This window comes from Saimiri boliviensis, chromosome 3 (genome assembly GCF_048565385.1).
Source record: "Saimiri boliviensis isolate mSaiBol1 chromosome 3, mSaiBol1.pri, whole genome shotgun sequence".
NCBI classification, from domain to species: Eukaryota; Metazoa; Chordata; class Mammalia; order Primates; family Cebidae; genus Saimiri; species Saimiri boliviensis.
In genome coordinates this window covers 6,821,401-6,839,025 of record NC_133451.1, presented here as the reverse complement: position 1 = coordinate 6,839,025, position 17,625 = coordinate 6,821,401, and the positions used below count along the sequence as shown (strand labels likewise).

The 17,625-nt window shown below is 52.7% G+C and overlaps 1 protein-coding gene across 4 annotated transcripts in view; it reads right to left on the bottom strand.

Annotated features, from left to right (window-relative positions):
• Positions 1-17,625, bottom strand: part of C3H4orf50 (chromosome 3 C4orf50 homolog) — a 122,191-nt gene that overhangs the window by 89,790 nt on the left and 14,776 nt on the right. For all 4 annotated transcript variants that reach the window (XM_074395869.1, XM_039468364.2, XM_074395870.1 and 1 more), the window contains 3 exons: positions 8,530-8,659; positions 7,042-7,169; positions 2,621-5,083 (listed from right to left, as the gene is read on the bottom strand). In XM_074395869.1, the coding sequence (XP_074251970.1) occupies positions 2,621-5,083; positions 7,042-7,169; positions 8,530-8,659 (2,721 nt within the window). The remainder of the gene's footprint in view (positions 1-2,620; positions 5,084-7,041; positions 7,170-8,529; positions 8,660-17,625) is intronic.

The following is a 17,625-nucleotide window of genomic DNA, read 5'->3' as shown; positions in this document are numbered from 1 at the left end:
GTAAAAAGAGAATAAATGAAGTTAAACTATTGAAAGATTTTTGCATTAATCTGGACATGGTAAAAAAAAAAGTAAAGTAAATTCAAATAATTACTAGATATATTTTTGAAATGCCTGGAGTGACCACTGAAAGAGTAATACTAAAACACAAGCTAATGGAGAATAAAAATAAATAACAAAAATATAATTAATACCAAAAACAAAGGCAGGAAAAAAAGAATAAAACAGAACAGATGAGACAAATAAAAAAAAATAGTAAATAAATAAATTGGCCTGGCTTGGTGGCTCATACCTGTAATCCCAGCACCTTGGGAGGCCGAGGCAGGTGGATCACCTGAGGTCAGGAGTTCGAGACCAGCCTGGCCAACATGATGAAACCCTGTCTCTACTTAAAAAATACAAAAATTAGCCAGCATGATGATGAGAGCCTGTAATCCCAGTTACTTGGGAGGCCAAGGCAGAAGAATCACTTGAACCCAGGGGGTAGAGGTTGCAGTGAGCTGAGATCACACTACTGCACTCCAGCCTGAGTGACAGAGAGAGACACTGTCTCAAAATGAATACCTTACTTAATTAAATAAAATTTTAAAAATAAAATAAAACAAAAGAAGACTATAATAGATATTTAAAATAACTAAAAAGAGAAATACACAAATGCGCACTCAGACTGGAGGATTCTAAAACAAGTCTCGGTTAATGACAACACATTGACAAAGATGGAAGAGATTTGGTTAAGACAATTAACCAGCTTGGCCTAATTAACACACAGCAAAGAATGTTCATTATTTGCAAGGGCATGTGAGATATACTGTTGGCCATAGACCATAACCTGGTCAATAAAACAAGTCTCAGCAAATTGTAGAAGACTAAAATAATATGCTGTATACCTTCCAACAACAATGAAGTAAAACTAGGAATCAGTGGTAAACGTGTAACTGAAAAATTCCAGAGATGCTTAGAAATTAAGCAACATGTTTCTAAATAATCCATGAGTCAAAGAAGAAATCATAATAGAAATTAGAAACTATTTTAGATATTTTAGGTTTTGTTGTTGTTGCTGCTTGTTTTTATTTCATCCTCTCTGACTTTAATTCCTAAATCAATAAAATAGGGATCACTGTAACAATGTCATTTGAGGTGATTTTGCAGAATAAATGATAGTATATGAATTTCCTGGCACATAGTAGATAGGCAATACATATTCTTTATCTCTAATCCTTAGAAACTATTTTGAACTGAACAGACTTCATCTCAAAATGTGTGGGATGCCTAGAGAGAAATTTATAGCCTTAATTGCATAGATTGCAGAAGAAGAACAGCTGAAAATCAGTGACCTAAGTTTTCAACACAAGAAGCAAGAAAAAGAACAGCAAATGAAATCAGAAGCAGGAGGAGGAAAAAATATAATAAAGATAGAAGAAGAAACCAATGAGCCGGGCGCAGTGGCTCAAGCCTGTAATCCCAGTACTTTGGGAGGCCGAGGCGGGTGGATCATGAGGTCAAGAGATCGAGACCATCCTAGTCAATATGGTGAAACCCCATCTCTACTAAAAATACAAAACATTAGCTGGGCATGGTGGCGCGTGCCTGTAATCCCAGCTACTCAGGAGGCTGAGGCAGGAGAATTGCCTGAACCCAGGAGGCGGAGGTTGCGGTGAGCCGAGATCGCACCATTGCACTCCAGCCTGGGTGACAAGAGTGAAACTCCGTCTCAAAAAAAAAAAAAAAAAAAGAAAAGAAAAGAAAAAGAAAAGAAACCAATGAAATAAAATACAATAAATCAATAAACAGAATTGGTTAAACTAAAAGTTGATTCTTTGAAATGATTGATTAAATTGTTGAGGTCAGGGAGGAAAGACAGAAAGAGAGAAAGAAAAGAAGGAAGAGAGAGACAAGGAGACAAAGAGGGAAAAGGAGACAGGAGGGGGAGAGCAAGAAACAGAAAGATGGAGAGATAGAGAAGGAGACGCAGAGAGAGGAAAGGAGGGAGGGCGGGTGGAGCCAGATGGGACAGAGAAACAGAGATAGAAAACAGAATGAATGAATGCCAAGAACTCAACACTAAATATCCTGCACATGGTGAAGGTGACCATAGGAACACTGTGATATTTTATCCCAGAACTCCCAAAAGTCAAGAACTGTCCACAGATGGCATGTGGCCTAAAAGTCTCTGCAAGCACAGAGCCAGGTTGAAACCCCGTTCTACCACGTTCTATGGTCCATTGCTCTTTCCACTGCAATGTTCAAGACTCTATGTACAGAATTAGAACTCGGGCTGGTTGGAAAATGCACAGTCTGATCTGATGAAAGTGTGAACACCCGCTTAGTGCCCTGATGGAGCCTAACCAGAGGGGCAGGCTTCGATGTCTCATGGCAGGTGGGAACAGAGACCCCGAGGCCAAAGTGCCCAGGTGCGAGTCCCCGCTCCTCCCCTCACTGGCTGTGTGACTGCAGTGACTGTGATTCTCTGTTTTCTCTGTACCAGCCTCCTCTCATTTGGTAAGTGGGGAAGATGACTGTACCTCCCTCTCAGGACCCTGGTGGATTGCATAAGTGAATGGGGTGGACCCTGGAACACAGTCACGTGTGATGAGTGAGCAGCTATGCAGACCTGACCTACCTCTGGGCCGTTGCTCTGGGACCTCAGAGCTTGCCCCTGAGCCACAGAACACCAGAGCCTCTTCTCTTTCTCCAAACGTGCTTCTTTCACTCCGGCTCCACCGACATTTCCTTGTAGGGTGTTGACTACGTCAGCGTTGTTCCAGACCAGTGATGGAGGAGGGGAATCAGCACTGCATCTGGAATTCCCAGCACCTGTGGAAGGTCCTGCCTGCCCTGCAGCCAGCCTCGTTGCGTTCTCCAAGGGTGGCCCACAGGCTCTTGGAAGCAGCTGCCCTGTGCATGGAGTCACCTGCACCTCTTTGTCCACAGCATGCATCCTGGCTTTTCCCTGGAGGTGCTGCCTTCCCCTCATCGAATGCCCCTGATCCGTGCTCCTCTGCAAGGTGACGTCCCTCTCCAGGACGTCGACCCTGCGTAGAAGGTGCTCGTTCTGCCCCCTGAAGGCCCAGATCATGTCTTCTATGCCCAGCACCACATCCTTGATCAGCTCTTTGTAATTGACGCCGAGCTCTGAGATCAGCACCCGGAGCTCCTGGTTCTCCAGGGTGACTTGCTCCACCGTGCCTTTGGATTTCCGAATGCTCTCCGACATGGCCTTCTGGAGCTGGCCCAGATTCCCTTTCAGTTTTTCATTTTCCTCTTCAAGCTCCAAAATTTTGCTGTAACTCTTCCCGTTGCAGTCTTCCAGGTCGGAGATAACTTGTAAATATCGGTCCAGTTCTTTCTTTAACTGAGAGACGTCCCCTCCCAGCACCTGGTTCTCCTGCTCCAGCCTGGATATTTTTGTCACCTCTCTCTCTCTTTCAAGGGCGCACACTCTTTTATGGCACCTCTCTTGGTCTCCGTGAAGTTTGGCGTTGTCATGTAAAATCTGGCTTCTCTCTTTCTTCAGTCTAGAAATGAGCTGATGAAACCTGCTCTTCACTCTCTTGAGGGCACCCGAGGGCTCAGCGGGCTCCCCTGGAGGGTCCGGGCTGGCTTCATCCCAGTCAGGCGGTGTCCCTGGGTCACCAGGAACTTTGCTGGTGCCCAGGGCTGTGGTCTTTTCCAGCGTATCACCTTCACCACTCTCTTTAGATTTTGCTTCTTCATCAGAACAAATACCCTGGTTTCCCCAAACCTGCTGAGAGCAAGCGCGCTCCCCACCAATGTGCCACTTCCGAGCGAAGCTCCTCCCTCCCCCGCACACAGAGGCTGAGTGCTGCCAGCCCCCACCACCCGGCTGCAGTGTGGACAGCTGCTGGAAGCAAGCCTCCACCTCCTGTGCCAGCTCATCGATTGTGAGTGCACACCTGTCCTGTCCTTGGCTCACAGCTTGCCGTTGACCATGACCAGTGGGTTCACCCCCGTCAGCTGATAAGGCAAATCTGGGAAACAGCGGTAAACCTGTCTCTTCCATAAAGAAAAGCATTTCCTTGCTCTCCTGTCCCTGGGAGTCAAGCTCCTCGGGGGCACCCCTGCACCCCGGACTGGACGCTTCTTGATGCGGTACCTCATCCTCCTCCTCTAGCCCTTCGTCCTCCTGGCTTTCTCCTTGCAGAATCTGAGCATTTCCGAGCCACATCTGGCTTTCCTCCTTGCCCCTAGCTGTCCTCCCGAGACCTCTGCCTCTCCCTGCCAGGAGCTGACTGTCTGCTGGCCTCGGCTCTTTGGTCTCATGAGCGCTGCTGAAGGTGGCTGGGGGTGCCACCTCTTCCTTCTCTGATGACAGTCCTCCTCCGAGACCCCAGACACATCCTTCCACTCTTCCCCTCCTGCTCAGGGATTCGGGCCCCTCCTTTGACGCTGAGGCCTCCCCCTGTAGAAGAGGCATCAGAAACTCCTGCCAGGGCTCAGGGCAGCAGGTGGTGGCCTTGTTCTTGGAAGCCCCTTGTTCTTGGAAGTCCTGCACGCCCTCTGTGGCTCCAGCCTGGTTCTCCAAGCTCAGGTTCTGACGGCTTTCCTGACTTGGCTGGTGCTTGTCACTGAGGTTTTTCCCCTTCCTGCCCAAAGGCCCCCTTGCCTCCCCCTCTTCGGTTCTTCTCCCCAGGCTTCCTCCTCTGTTGTTCCAAGTGTCTTTCAGATCCTTAGGGTCTTTTTTGGGAAATCGGTGATTTGAAATGTGGGGGGCCTCATGGAAGAGGGAGGCACCATGGCCTCTTGCCTGGTGACAATCCCAGCCAGGGTGTCCTGTGGCTTTGGGAGGAGGTGGGGACACGGTGACCAGCTCATCTTGGGTTTGTAGTCCATCGAGGGGAACCTTCTGGAGTGGCCAAGAAGCTGAGTCCCCCGCCGGCCCCCAGAGAGGGCGTGTAGACGTCTGCACCAGGAGGAAGGCCTCTGGGGTCGGGTCGGCTGCTAGATTCTCTGAAATCCGGGCCAGGTCCATCGGGAGGAGTGACTCGTGTAAGCATTCTCTTGAGGGGTAGCCACAGACCAGGAGAAGAATCTGTCCATCCAAGCTGGGCTCTGCCAGAGTAAGCTATGAATGGAGAGAGAAGATGAGGTGTGAAACAGCCCCTTTCACCATTCAGCACCCCCAGCTCCACTTACGTCCTGGGGTTCTCTGTGCTTCCCCACCAGCTGCACAGGGCACAAGCTCTTTCCCACACAGGACACAGCTGGTACCACCCCAGGGCCTTCACACGTGCTCTTTGCTCTGCCTAGAACGTCCCTTCCCACAGATAACCCCATGGCTCACTCCCCAGCTCCACTCACATCTCAAGGCAAACGTGACTTCCTCGAGAAGGCCCTGCCTGACAGTCCTCCGTCACTCTTGGGCCATTCACCCCGTGTCACCCCCCACAGCGCCCTCCGCGCCCTCACCCCACATTATTCATTTCTGTCCATATCGTCTACCTCCTGCTATAACCTTGCCCCAACCAATCCGCTAGTCATGGGCCCTATGGAGCTCCTAAAATGCAGAGTAATCAAATCAAGATTAGCATTCAGTTCTGGGGTGGCACCAGCCCCGTGTGGCTCCTGGCTACCATCTTGGGCAGTGCAGATGCAGAATGTGACCAGCGCTTCCAAAGGCTCTAATGGATGGCGCTCGTGCAGCTGTCCACTCCCTGAGGGCAGGACTTCATCTTTGTTCAAATCCTGGGCCTAGAACAGTGCTGGGCACACAGGAGGTGTTTACTCAATATTTTTGATGTATTTTTATCTTCATTTATTTGATGTGTTTATCCAGAGAGGAGGGGGTGCCCAGGTCATAGCAGAGGCCCCAGCTGGGCAGGGGGAGGCCTGAGGATGAAATCTACACTCAGCCAGGCTCACTGTGAGTCCCCAGAGGCTGCTCCCGGGCCTGGCAGGTTGCAGGCAGTTCTCAGTGGCACTTCTAGAACAGCTTCGAGAGGCTCAGCGGGTCTAAGACACAGATGAGAAGGACAGAGGGAGTGTCTCAAAGGACAGAGGGGTTCTGAGCCTTCGTGAATGGGCATAGCAGCAAAAGAACCCCTTCAGGGAGAGGGGACTTGAAGGCCAGGAGAGCTGCCCTTCCTTGGAGGGGCCATTGCATCCTGCTCCCTGGAGCTGCCTGTGGGCAGCACCCATCCCCTGTCGTCTTTGCCTCTGTCTGCGATGTCCGTCCATCCAGACACCAAGGCACGGTACCAGCTGCCCACAGAGAAAATGGCACTTACTCCAGAGAGGTACAGACCTGGCTTCAGCCCTAGGTGTGGCCTGAGCAAGTTCCTTAACCTGCTGGAGCCTCCGTCACCTCGCCTGTCAAATGGGGCACCTCAGTGTTATAAGACATTGTCCTGGGCTTCGAGGGAAGGGGGCGGCGAGCAGGAAGGAGTATAGGAATGCAGCATCCAACAAGAATAGGAGCTGCATCAGGAGCAGGACGTGAATGAATGAAGAGGGAACGGAGGGCTCTCTCTGTTTAGAACCGCAGAGCCACAGCCGGGCTCGCAGGCTTCAGCTCTGGTCCCGGCAAGGCTCCGTTCCTCAGGGACAAGAAAACGGAAGTGGAGAAAGGCTACGACTCCCTCGGCCTCAGAGCGAGGCCTGGGAGGTGAGTCGGGATGCAGGCTCGTGACCCTCAGGGCTGCTGTGGAGCCTGGAGCTCGGGGTTCACCTCCAGGCTGGGAGCCTTGGGGAGTCACAGTGGCCCTTGGAGTCTTGCCTCCTCTTCAGAGCAGAGGTGGCAGCACGGCCTCGTGGGCGTCAGGAGGAGCCAATGAGATGAAGCCTGCTCCATGGTAGCCCAGGCCTGGCACCCAGTTAACCCCTTCCTCCCCACTCCTCATCCAGATCTCAGGATGTTTCATTTCCTCTCCTCAAATCGCCCTTTCAACTACTTCCAGAATGTTCTTCCACACCTGGAGCTTCCTTAGCCCTCCCACTTCCTGCGGATGGCCGCATAGCCTGTGCAAGGCAGGGCTGGGGTGCCCAGGGGCACAGCACACACGCACAGAGAGCCTCCGGCCTCACCTGATCACGGTCGAATCCTGCCAGGTCTCCCGGGAGCTCGCTTGTGGCCTCCGGGCCTGGAGCCAAAACAGAAGAGGCCTGTCCAGGCCCAAAGCAGCTCCAGGCACAGGACCCCTCCGGGGACTGGCCTGAAAACAAGACCCTGGAGGTTACAAAGACACGCCCGGGGGCTCTGCCATGATTGTCTCTAAGGACCACGCCCCCTGGGCTAGGGTGAGATGGCACCCCCAGCCCTGAACTTTGAGCCTCCCCATGCCTCCCAAGGGCAGTCTGATGACCACCAGCATCTTGATCAGGGGAGGCAGCTGAGGCTCAGAGATATGAAACAACCATCAGCAGGGGGGCGGAGGCCCCAGGGCTCCCAGCCATCGCTGCGGCCACAGACTCCTGCACATCTTTCTAAGCCTCAGCATCCTCATCTGTCAAGCACAGTAATGAGCCTCACCCCAGTCCAGCACAGTTGGTATGAGGGCACACCTGACCTGGGTTGACGTGGCAGCTCAGCTCCCCAGAAATGGGATCAAGGGCAAACGCTGGCTGCTCAGTCGGCAGCACCACTGTGCTACATGTATGCAGGATAATGCCATCCCTCAATGGCCCTTGGGCTTGGAGGGCTGGAAATAAACCACAGATGCCCAGGTGGCCACCATGACTGTGAGTCTCCCTGAGTGCAGGGGCTCTGGAGGCCACGGCTGAAGCTGTTATAAGAAATATTGGCTCAGGCCAGGCGTGGTGGCTCAGGCCTGTAATCCCAGCACTTTGGGAGGCTGAGGTGGGTGGATGACATAAGGTCAGGAGTTCCAGACCAGCCTGGCCAACATGATGAAAGCCCATCTCTCCTAAAAATACAAAAATTAGCCAGGCATGGTGCCAGGCACCTGTAATCCCAGCTACTTAGGAGGCTGAGGTAGGAGAACTGCTTGAACCTGAGAGGCGGAGGTTGCAGTGAGCCAAGATTACACCACTGCACTCAAGTCTGGGAGACAGAGAGAGACTCCATCTCAAAAAAAAAAAAAAAAAGAGCGAGAGAGAGATCGGTTCACATCAGGGAAAATAGCCTTCTAAGCTCCAGCAGCTTCCCCATCTGCCAGGTGTGAGTTTCACTGCCTCACCCTGGAGCTGTCTGGGAAGTGGGGGGACAGGGTGGCTCCCAGTCATCACATGGAATTCTGTGAAGGCAAGTCCCTGCCACCAACCTGCTTGCCTGTGGGGCCGTCTGGCTGACACCCTCCTGAGGGCCGAGGGTATGAGCCTGTGTCCAGCCGAGCCCGAGCCAAAGGCCCCTGGTGGGAGCTGCACACTGATCCCAACTGCAGCAGCTATGACCTGAGTGAGGACCCCTACCCCTCTGAGCATCAACTCTTGTCTGTAGAGAGGGGGGACCACCCCTCCCCCGCCTCATTAGGACATGATGGGGAGGAAGCGAGATAGCCCCTTGGTGGGTATTGCCCGGGACCCCAATCTCCACGCACTGCCGCGCCCACACACCTGCTGAGGCCCTTTGTCCAGGAACATCATCGGACTGCAGGGAGCTCCGCCAGCCTTGGCTTTTGCAGGGGTCCAGGGCCTCCTCCCTGGGCAGGGGCAGTGAGTCACCCTGAACACAGCCCAGGGCGTCCTGCAGGAAGACAGAGGAAGTCAGGAGCCACTAGTGTCCTGGCTGAAGTGTGCACTCCAAGCCCATCCCCAGAGGCCCCCCATACAGGGGGGTGGAGTCCCTTCTGCAGGTGAGGAAACTGAGGCTCAGAGGGCAGAGAGCTCACAGCCTGGCAGCACAGCCCCAGCCTTGTGCTTTTGGCTCCCCAGGCCAAACTGCCCCCTCTTAGCCCTTGGATGCCTGTCCACAGATAATGAGGGCAGCGTTCGGTCCTCAGAGGAGTGTGTCCATCCAGTCAGGAAGCACCCAGGTCCCCTAAGTAGGGGCATGGATCAGACTGGTATAGTCCGTGGCCTGTTAGGAGTGGAGCCGCATGGCAGGAGGTGAGCGGTGGGTGAGCGAGTGTTACCGCCAGAGCTCTGCCTCCTGACAGATCAGCAGAGGTATTCGATTCTCAGAGGAGCGCGAACCCTACTGTGAACTGCATGTGCAAGGGATCTAGATTGTGCGTTCCTTATGGAATCTAACGCCTGATGATCTGAGGTGGCACAGCGTCATTCTGAAACTATCCCCCCACCCACACCCTGCCCATGGAAAAATTGTCTTTCATGAAACCTGTTTCTGGTGCGAAAAAGACTAAGGACTGCTGCCCTAAAGGGCACCCCAGTCTTCCAGCTCCGCCCTCCTGTGCCAGGTTCTTTCCATGACCCACCCAGCAGGGAGGGTGTCTGTCCAGGGGGGTTGGACCGTCCTGTCCTTCAACGGTCAGTAAGCTCCAAATGCAACTACCAGCTACCTTGGCAGTGCCCTGTGCCCTGGACGTCTCTGCAGTGTGGAGTTTCCCCAGCTGCCACCTGCTGCAGATCAGGATTATTGAGAGGTGGCTCCTTCACCGCTGCCATGCGGCAGAGGTGTGGGACTGGTACAAAGAAAACACCTCAACTGTCACCCATTGCCCACGAGGGGTTGGGCACAGGTCTCTGTGTTCCCACGGCTCCGGCTACTTCCACTATGGTGCTCCAGCCCAGTGCTGTGGGCTCCCTACTCCACTGCGCTGTGGGCTCCTCTAGGAAGGGAGCTTGGCTTCATTTTGTCTGCACCCTCACCCTAGTCTGTATATAGTAGGTGCTTAATAAATGTTTCATCCTTGAGTGGATAGATAGAACCTGAAGAAAAGCAGATGTTTTAGATTTACCAGTGCATTCATTCAGGAAACATTTATTAGGCTCCTGCTGTGTGCCAGGTGTGGCTCTAGACCAGGAGGAAACAGAAGTGAACGGGTAAGTGCCCTGTCCCCGTCTCGCCTGCTCCCCAGGTCCTCACCTGCCCTCAGCAGACCCAGCATCTGACTTCTGGCTGGTTCTCTGCCCCCTTTGCATTCTTCCTGCAGCTACCAGGGAGACCCGCTGATCTGCCAGGCTTCCCTTGGCTCTCCTCTGGCTATGGGTCAGCACGGATGCTGAAATTAGGTGCTGGTGGCTGTCCACAGGCTGTCACTGCTGCCCTTGTTCCCACCCCTGCGGCTTTGCGCCAGCTTCCCCTACAGAGGCCTGCCTGCCCCAGTGCATCCGTGCTCTCCCCGGCCTCTGCATGCCCCCATTTGCTATTCCTGCGGCCTGGCTGGCGCATCCTCCTGGGGAGGGACCTTGATCACCTGCCTGCTGCAGGTGAAGCCTTCTCTGCTCCTTGCTCCCAGCCCCTCCCTTCCATGCACCTCTGTTTCTAGCGATGGCAGTAAAATGGGAACTGGATACAGTTGCTCCCTGCTTCTCACGCTTCCTGTTACACTCAAAGATGAACTGCTGGCCTCACGGCCCCACTTCCACCCCGCCACCCCCCACCCACGTCTGTGCTCCTGGATGGGACTCTTTCTCCCCACGCCTCAGAGCCTTTGCACACACAGTGTCTGGCCCTCTCTTCCCACCCTCTGCCTGGTCAACCTCCTCCCCTTCTGGGATCCGCTTAAAGGCCAGATCCTTCACGAGGCCTTCTTTGGCCTTCATCTCCTCCCACTCTGGGTTGGTGGCCTCCTGTTGATCTGCATGATGGTTTGGGTCCTGTCTATTTCTTCTCATAGGCAGGGGCCTCAGCACTGGCCACATCATGGAGTCACCCAGAAGCTGTAAATAAGAACCAGTGCAGGAGCCTCAACCTGAACCCATGAACTCCAGAGGGCCTGGGCAGCAGCATCATGTCCCGACAGTCCCCTGCCTGCACCGGGGGGGCGCCTGGGCAGCAGCATCCTGTCCCAACAGCCCCCTGCCTGCACCGGTGGGGGGGTCTGGGCAGCAGCATCCTGTCCCAACAGCCCCCTGCCTGCACCCGGAGGGCCTGGGCAGCAGCATCCTGTCCCGACAGCCCCCTGCCTGCACCGGGGGGCCTGGGCAGAAGCATCCTGTCCCGACAGCCCCCTGCCTGCACCGGGGGGCCTGGGCAGCAGCATCCTGTCCCGACAGCCCCTTGCCTCCACCGGGGGGCCTGGGCAGAAGCATCCTGTCCCGATAGCCCCCTGCCTGCACCGGGCGGCCTGGGCAGCAGCATCCTGTCCCGACAGCCCCCTTCCTGCACCGGGGGGCCTGGGCAGCAGCATCCTGTCCCGACAGCCCCCTACCTGCACCTGGGGGGCCTGGCTTACCACTGCAGCTGTCAATGTGCTCCCCACCCCCTTCCGCTGCCTCTTGTCTTTATGCATTTGGTTCCCATTCGACCAGAATTACACACTTTGTCAGTTGCTTAAAATCATCGTTGGAGTGAGAGAAAAAAGAGAAAATGAAAGAGAGAAAGAAGGCATCCAAGAAAGGACGAGAAAACGTGAATGACAAAGGAAAAGGAGAGGAAATAAGATAGAAGAAGGAGGAGGCAGAAATTCAAAGCGAAAGCAGGAGGAGAGAGAAGTCGAAGGAGAGAGAAAGGACTAGTTAAACAGGAAAGGGAGGAGGCTGGCGAGGCAGCGTGGAGGCCACTGCACAGCTCAGAAGGTAGAAATGGTCACCGGTGCTGTCTTTTGTGGATTTTGTTATCAAAACCACGCCGACTTCAATGCAATTCAACAAACACTTGGTGAGCACCTACTATGTGGCAGGCCCTGATGTGGAGCTGGGACACAGCCATGGATAAACACACCCAGATCCCTGCCTCAAAATGTTGCCCATTGTCTAGCTTACCCCCTTCATGTCACAACGGATGAAAGCAGTGCTCAGAGAAGGCGAGTCACTTGTCCAAGGTCACACGGCAAGTTGACAGGAGAACAGGAGCAGAGCTCAGGTTTCTAAACCTGATCTAGAACTTTCTGTCTCCCTGCCTTGCTCTATTAGTTCAACCCTCAAGAAAACATTTGCCTGTAACTTAGTCTGGACTCGGCTTTAATGTGCAATTATAAGCAAAAAGAAGAAAATGAAGAATACCAGGATATCCAGACAAAAACAGTAACGTGTTAGAGGCCCTTCTGGGCTTTTTCCTATGCATAGACATAGTGAAAGTTCTATTTATACAAAATGTAAATTTTCACTTTGTGAGTTTTGCATTTAATGATATAGAAAGTTCATTTCTCTACAAGATCTTCTGCAGTGTGGATTTTATAGCTACCTAATATTTTCTGCTGTAAGGGACAGGAAAAAAGGGAGAGAGAAAGTTCCAGATTAAATCAATTTCCTCTTACTGGGCAGTTGAGTGTTTACAATTTTGACCAACTATCAGCAGAGCTGAGATAAACATGACTGTACATAACCTTCTGCACCCTCTGATCACTTTTTGGATACATTTGTGGAAGTCAGATGGCTGAGACTCGGCATAAACCTTTTGAAAGGCATTTAATACTTATTGGTTGACAGACCTTCCAAAGAGAAGTGTTCATTTTTACTCCTGATAACTCAAACACTGCCCAGCCGTGGGCCCTTTTGACCTCTGACAGGCATACAGGAGAAAATGGAATTCTGAGGTTTTTCTCATTGGTGTTTATTTTGTAACCAAGGGAGCTGACCATGTGTTTTTTTTAATCAGGCCACTGGCCATCTTGTACTTTCTTTTATATTATTTGCATGTTCATCCCTTTCGCCTGTTTTACTTTTTGACATTATTAACTTTTTTTTTTTTAAGCTCTTGCTTGCTGCTGGAGTGAGAAACAAATGTGCAATATGCCCTTCTGCACAGAAGCAAGCGGTGAGCAAGGCTGCCTGGAATTTGCCCAACAACAAAGAGATTCACGTAGCTGCCACCAGGGGTCACTCTATGCACACGGCCAGGGCCCATCCAGGAACTCCTAAAGCCCCTGACATTGATCGTGGTCTCAGCGGATGACAATGGACGAGGACTTTTTAAGAGCCTAGGTTTTCATCTGTCTGCACAAGCATCTCTAGGACCTCCAGGCCAGGCACAGCCCTGGGCCACCCTCCGTTGTAGCATCATCGTCATGTCATGCTCTGCACCTGTCTGTCTCCCCTGTAAGCTTTTGGGGAGCAAGATGCTTGCCCGGCTCACTGCACCTGGGACGTGGCAGGTGCCCAGTGCACACCCACGGGAAAGCATTCATATCCATCTGTAGATAATCTATGTTTGTCTTGCCAACTATGAATGGTTCTTATTTCCTTTTATCCTGAGCAGAAACCCTGTCCCCAAACTCCTCCCCAAGGTCAGGGTTTGTCTTTGCAGTGGCCCGTTCCTCTGGGGATCAGCGTTCCAAGTGACTTTCTCTAAAACATATGACCCCAGGCAAGTTATGGAACTCCTCCGGCCGTCTTTCGGGCACTGCCCCGGCCGTCTTGCAGAGTCCGTGAGTTCCTGCCTAGGAAAGTGCTTTGTGAACACGAAGCGGAGAAAACACATTCTTATAATGACTGCCCTTGCCACAGTGCACATCATGGCTCCCAGAGCACATCAGACGTAACCAAGGGGCAGCTGGCAGTGGGGTCCAGCCTATACCTCCTTTCAGACGCTGCTGCTTCTACTTCCTTGGGCAAGTGACGTTACCTCTCTGCCTCAGCGTCCTCCTCTGCAAAATGAGAATCCATAACTGTACTGCCTCATAAGCTTGTTGTGGGGAACGCAAAACATCACCATGCTGGGCAGGCAATAAACACTCCAAAGCCTGGTGAATGTCAGCTTTCGTGATGATCTTCGATCTGTGGCACACATCTCTGGGACTAGACCCTCCCCCCACATTTCCTCATTTCTATGCCTCACTTCCCAGCACTGCCACTGTGTAGCTGTCCCTTCAGCCAGAAGCGTCCTTTTCCCACGGGCAGTGGATCAAATAGCTTCATTGATGCACGAGGTCACTCACTCATCAAGCATGCCACAGCTGGCGGCCAGGAGCTGTGAACGGAGCTGAAGTGAACCAGTTGGTGATGATGAGGGACACACAGCTGAGGGCATGGACATCTGGGCACAGTGAACATCAGGGCCACCAGAGGTGGTTCATGTCACCATGGGGGCACGGAGGTGACGTGGGATCAGGGAAGTCTTCCAGGAGGAAGCAACATTCTCGCCAAATAAAGAAAAAGTAGCAAGGCTTTCCAAGCCACCTGGGGGGTGAGCCCTAGAAGCTTCTAGACGCAGGGAAGGCTCACAAGGCAGAAGAGCCTGCACATTCAGAGACCTGCAGCTCAGTGTGACTGATGCGCGTGCAGGGGACTGGGCCTGAAGGAGCAGAGCACCAGGGCCCTTAAGTGCTGTGGACAGGAGGCTGAACCTGACCCTGAGGCAGCGGGTAGCCATGCGGGGGTGCTTCTGAGAGGGATCCTTGGCAGTCACCACAGTTGTCCAGAGCAACGTGCTGAAGACCTGTGTGTGGCTCCTGGTCCTCCTGAGTCTCTACAGCCCAGTCCTTTGAAGATGCACTGGCAGCCTTGGGAAGCCACATGGTGTGAGAGGCTCTCTGGACTCCACGGCTTCATAGATGCGCAGAGGCCTGGAAGCCACAGCCACGGGCCACTGAGGCTCATGCAATTTCCACCAAGACACAGAGGGCCACGTCTGGCTTTGCAGTTTCCTTATCGATGGGTTCTAGCACTTTAATTTGTAAGTTCCAGGCTGCATTCAACCTGAGAGCTGGTGACTGGCCGGTGCGTCGGATTCCCCAGCAGATCTCTCAGGAGGAGCTAATTCTTCCTCTCCAGGCAGCCCTTTTTGACCCCAAAATGCTCTTTGTGGGCCATCAGTTTTCCTCTGAGAGGTGGACAGAGCCTGGCAGCCTTGTCTCATGCTGCGGCCTGGGTCCAGGCCACATTCTTCCCCTAGTGACTTACAGACTCCACAGGGCTCCTTTCTCTGCCCCTAACCCCTTCACCTGATCTGTTTTGTCATCCTCTGGGCAGGGTCTTGTCTCATTCCACGGCCCCCCTACTGAGCTCAGATCTGAGCCAAGCACAGGCACTAAGTGGATACTGTCAAATCCTGACTGTTGACCTGTCCACCAGTATTTACTGAAGGAACAGGGCGTGGTGTTTATAAGCTCAGCTATGGGATCACTCACCAACGAGCAAATCCTGATCCCAGCATGTCACGATCTGAACTTCCACATGTTCCCAGAACTCAACCGATAAAACCCAAATCCCCAAAGGATGTTGTTAGGAAGCAATGCTGAGTCCCGTTCAAGGGCAGGAGAGCCCCCCTCCGCCGCCCCAACCAAAAGGTAAAGTAAGTGATACCGGAAATACAAAGGCTATGATAAAATGAATAAACACACACACACACACACACACACACACACACACACACACACAGCCAGAGCAAGCCTCTTGCTAATCAACATTCTCCCAACCTGACTTTTCAAGGGCCATGGTTTCAGATTGCTAGAAGGCAGAATCAGTGATTACCCAAATATGTATATATATATATATATATATATATATATATATATAGAGAGAGAGAGAGAGAGAGAGAGAGAGAGAGAGAGAGAGAGAAAGAGACAGTCTTGTTCTGTCACCCAGGCTGGAATGCAATGGCACGATCTCAGCTCACTGCAACCTCTGTCCCCGGGTTCAAGTGATTCTCCTGCCTCAGCCTCCCAGGCAGCTGGAATTACAGGCACATGCCACCACGCCTGGCTAATTTTTGTATTCTTAGTAGAGACGGGGTTTTACCATGTTGACCAGGCTGGTCGCTTTAGGTCAGCAGTTTGTACGCAATGATATTTTATGCTAAAAATATTCTCCAGCATTCCTTCAGCGGAGTCCTGCAATCGCACTCTCTTGGGTTCTTCCCTCTGCTGCCACCAGGGAGACAAGTGCCACTATTTCTCGTCCAGTAGAAATTCACAGGGGATGTGGCATGCCCCAAGACTAGTGTCCTAAATGAGCCCAGAAATCAGATCATCTGCTTTGCACCCTCACAGGGCTGAAAAGGGGCCGGAAATCACACAGGTTCCAGTAACTGAGTGAGTGCTATCTTCCTTCCCCTCTCCTTGTGCTTAATAAATATTCACCCAGCACCTCTTCCATGCCTAGGACTGTGCTGGAGCTGGGAATGCAATAGAAAATAAAGAGAGTAGTGCCTGTCCTGCAAGATGCTTTTTTGGTGGAAGTAAATGAATTAATATATAAACGTACAGCACATCAGTGTGCCCGTGGCACTCAGCAGACACCTACCCCTGCCCTCGGGAGGCTCAGCTAGCACTGACAGCAGAGCACGTGAGGGTCCTGGGAAGACAGAAGAGGCTCCTGGGGACAGGGAATACCTGGAGGAGAAGAGACCGTACGACGTCATCTGCCATGTAACTTTGTGAAGTGGGTTGAATTGTGTCCTCTCAAAAGATATAGTACCTGAGACTGTGACCTTAGTTGAAAATAGTGTCTTTGCAGATGTGATCGAATTAAGGTGAGGCCAAACTGGACTAGGTGGATCCTAATCCAGTAAAGATCTGATATCCATATAAGAAGAGAAAAGACACAGAGACAGACACACAGAGGAAAGAGGCCAGGAGAGGTGGAGGCAGAGACAACAGTGATGTGTCTGCAAGCTGAAGACTGCCAGGAACCACCAGAAGCCAGGTGTGGCAAGGAACAGACTGTCCCCCAGAGCCTCAGGAGGAAATACGTCCCCGCTGCCACCTTGATTTTCGACTTCTGGCCTCCAGACCTGGGAGAAAATAAATGTCTGCAGTTTTAAGCCAGCAGGTTTGAGGTAGTTTGTTACAGCAACCCCAGGAAACTAATACCCTGTGCCTGGCCTGTTCCCTGAGGATGCACCCTGCAGCCCTGGGGATACCCCAGGTAACCTGGCCCTTACCTGCAGCAGCTAGCTCCAGCCAGGTGGGCACGCCTTGCCTGCCGCTGTCACACTCTGGCTGGCTGCAGCCCCTGCTGCCCACTCAGACAATGCTCTGCTGCCCAGCGCTTCCTCCCTCCACGTGGCTCAGAGCCCCAGCAGCCTGGCTCAGGGTCACTGCTAGTAAGATCCCCACGCTCTTGGAGGGCGGCTCTCGGCTGCCTGAGCAGCCAAAGCTGCCTCTGGGAAACTCCCAACCTGGGAGGCTGGGTGGAAATGGGAATTACACTGGGGCCTCGCTCCTTGGTTGTGTGACCCAGGGCAGGAGCCTTTTGCCTCCTCTGTGAAGCAGACGGGAGGACACCTACCTGGCTGTGTCGCTTGGGGATTAAGTGAGTAACAGGTGGGCAGCCCCCAAGATGAAAGTCAGACCCTTTTCCTTGACCCCCTCTCACATCACCTGCTCTACCCTGCAGCAGATCTAGGTGAAGTTTCTCAGTTCCTCAGCCCAGGGAACTGCCCCCATGGCCCTTCGCACAAAGCCACTGCAGTTCTCTCAGTCTTCCCAGCCCATCCATAGGCTGCTGGGACACAGGAGCTGGTGACCACAGGCCTCATCCACCCCTAGGAGCTGTCGGCCTGTGCTGTCCCCAGCCATGCCAGCAGCTCAATGGTGACAAATCACACTCACATCTAACCTATTCCAATCCAGGATAAACAAATAAATCTCAGGGAAAACAAGAAGCCAAGAGAAAGAAAATTACAATGTAGGTAGTGAGGGTGAT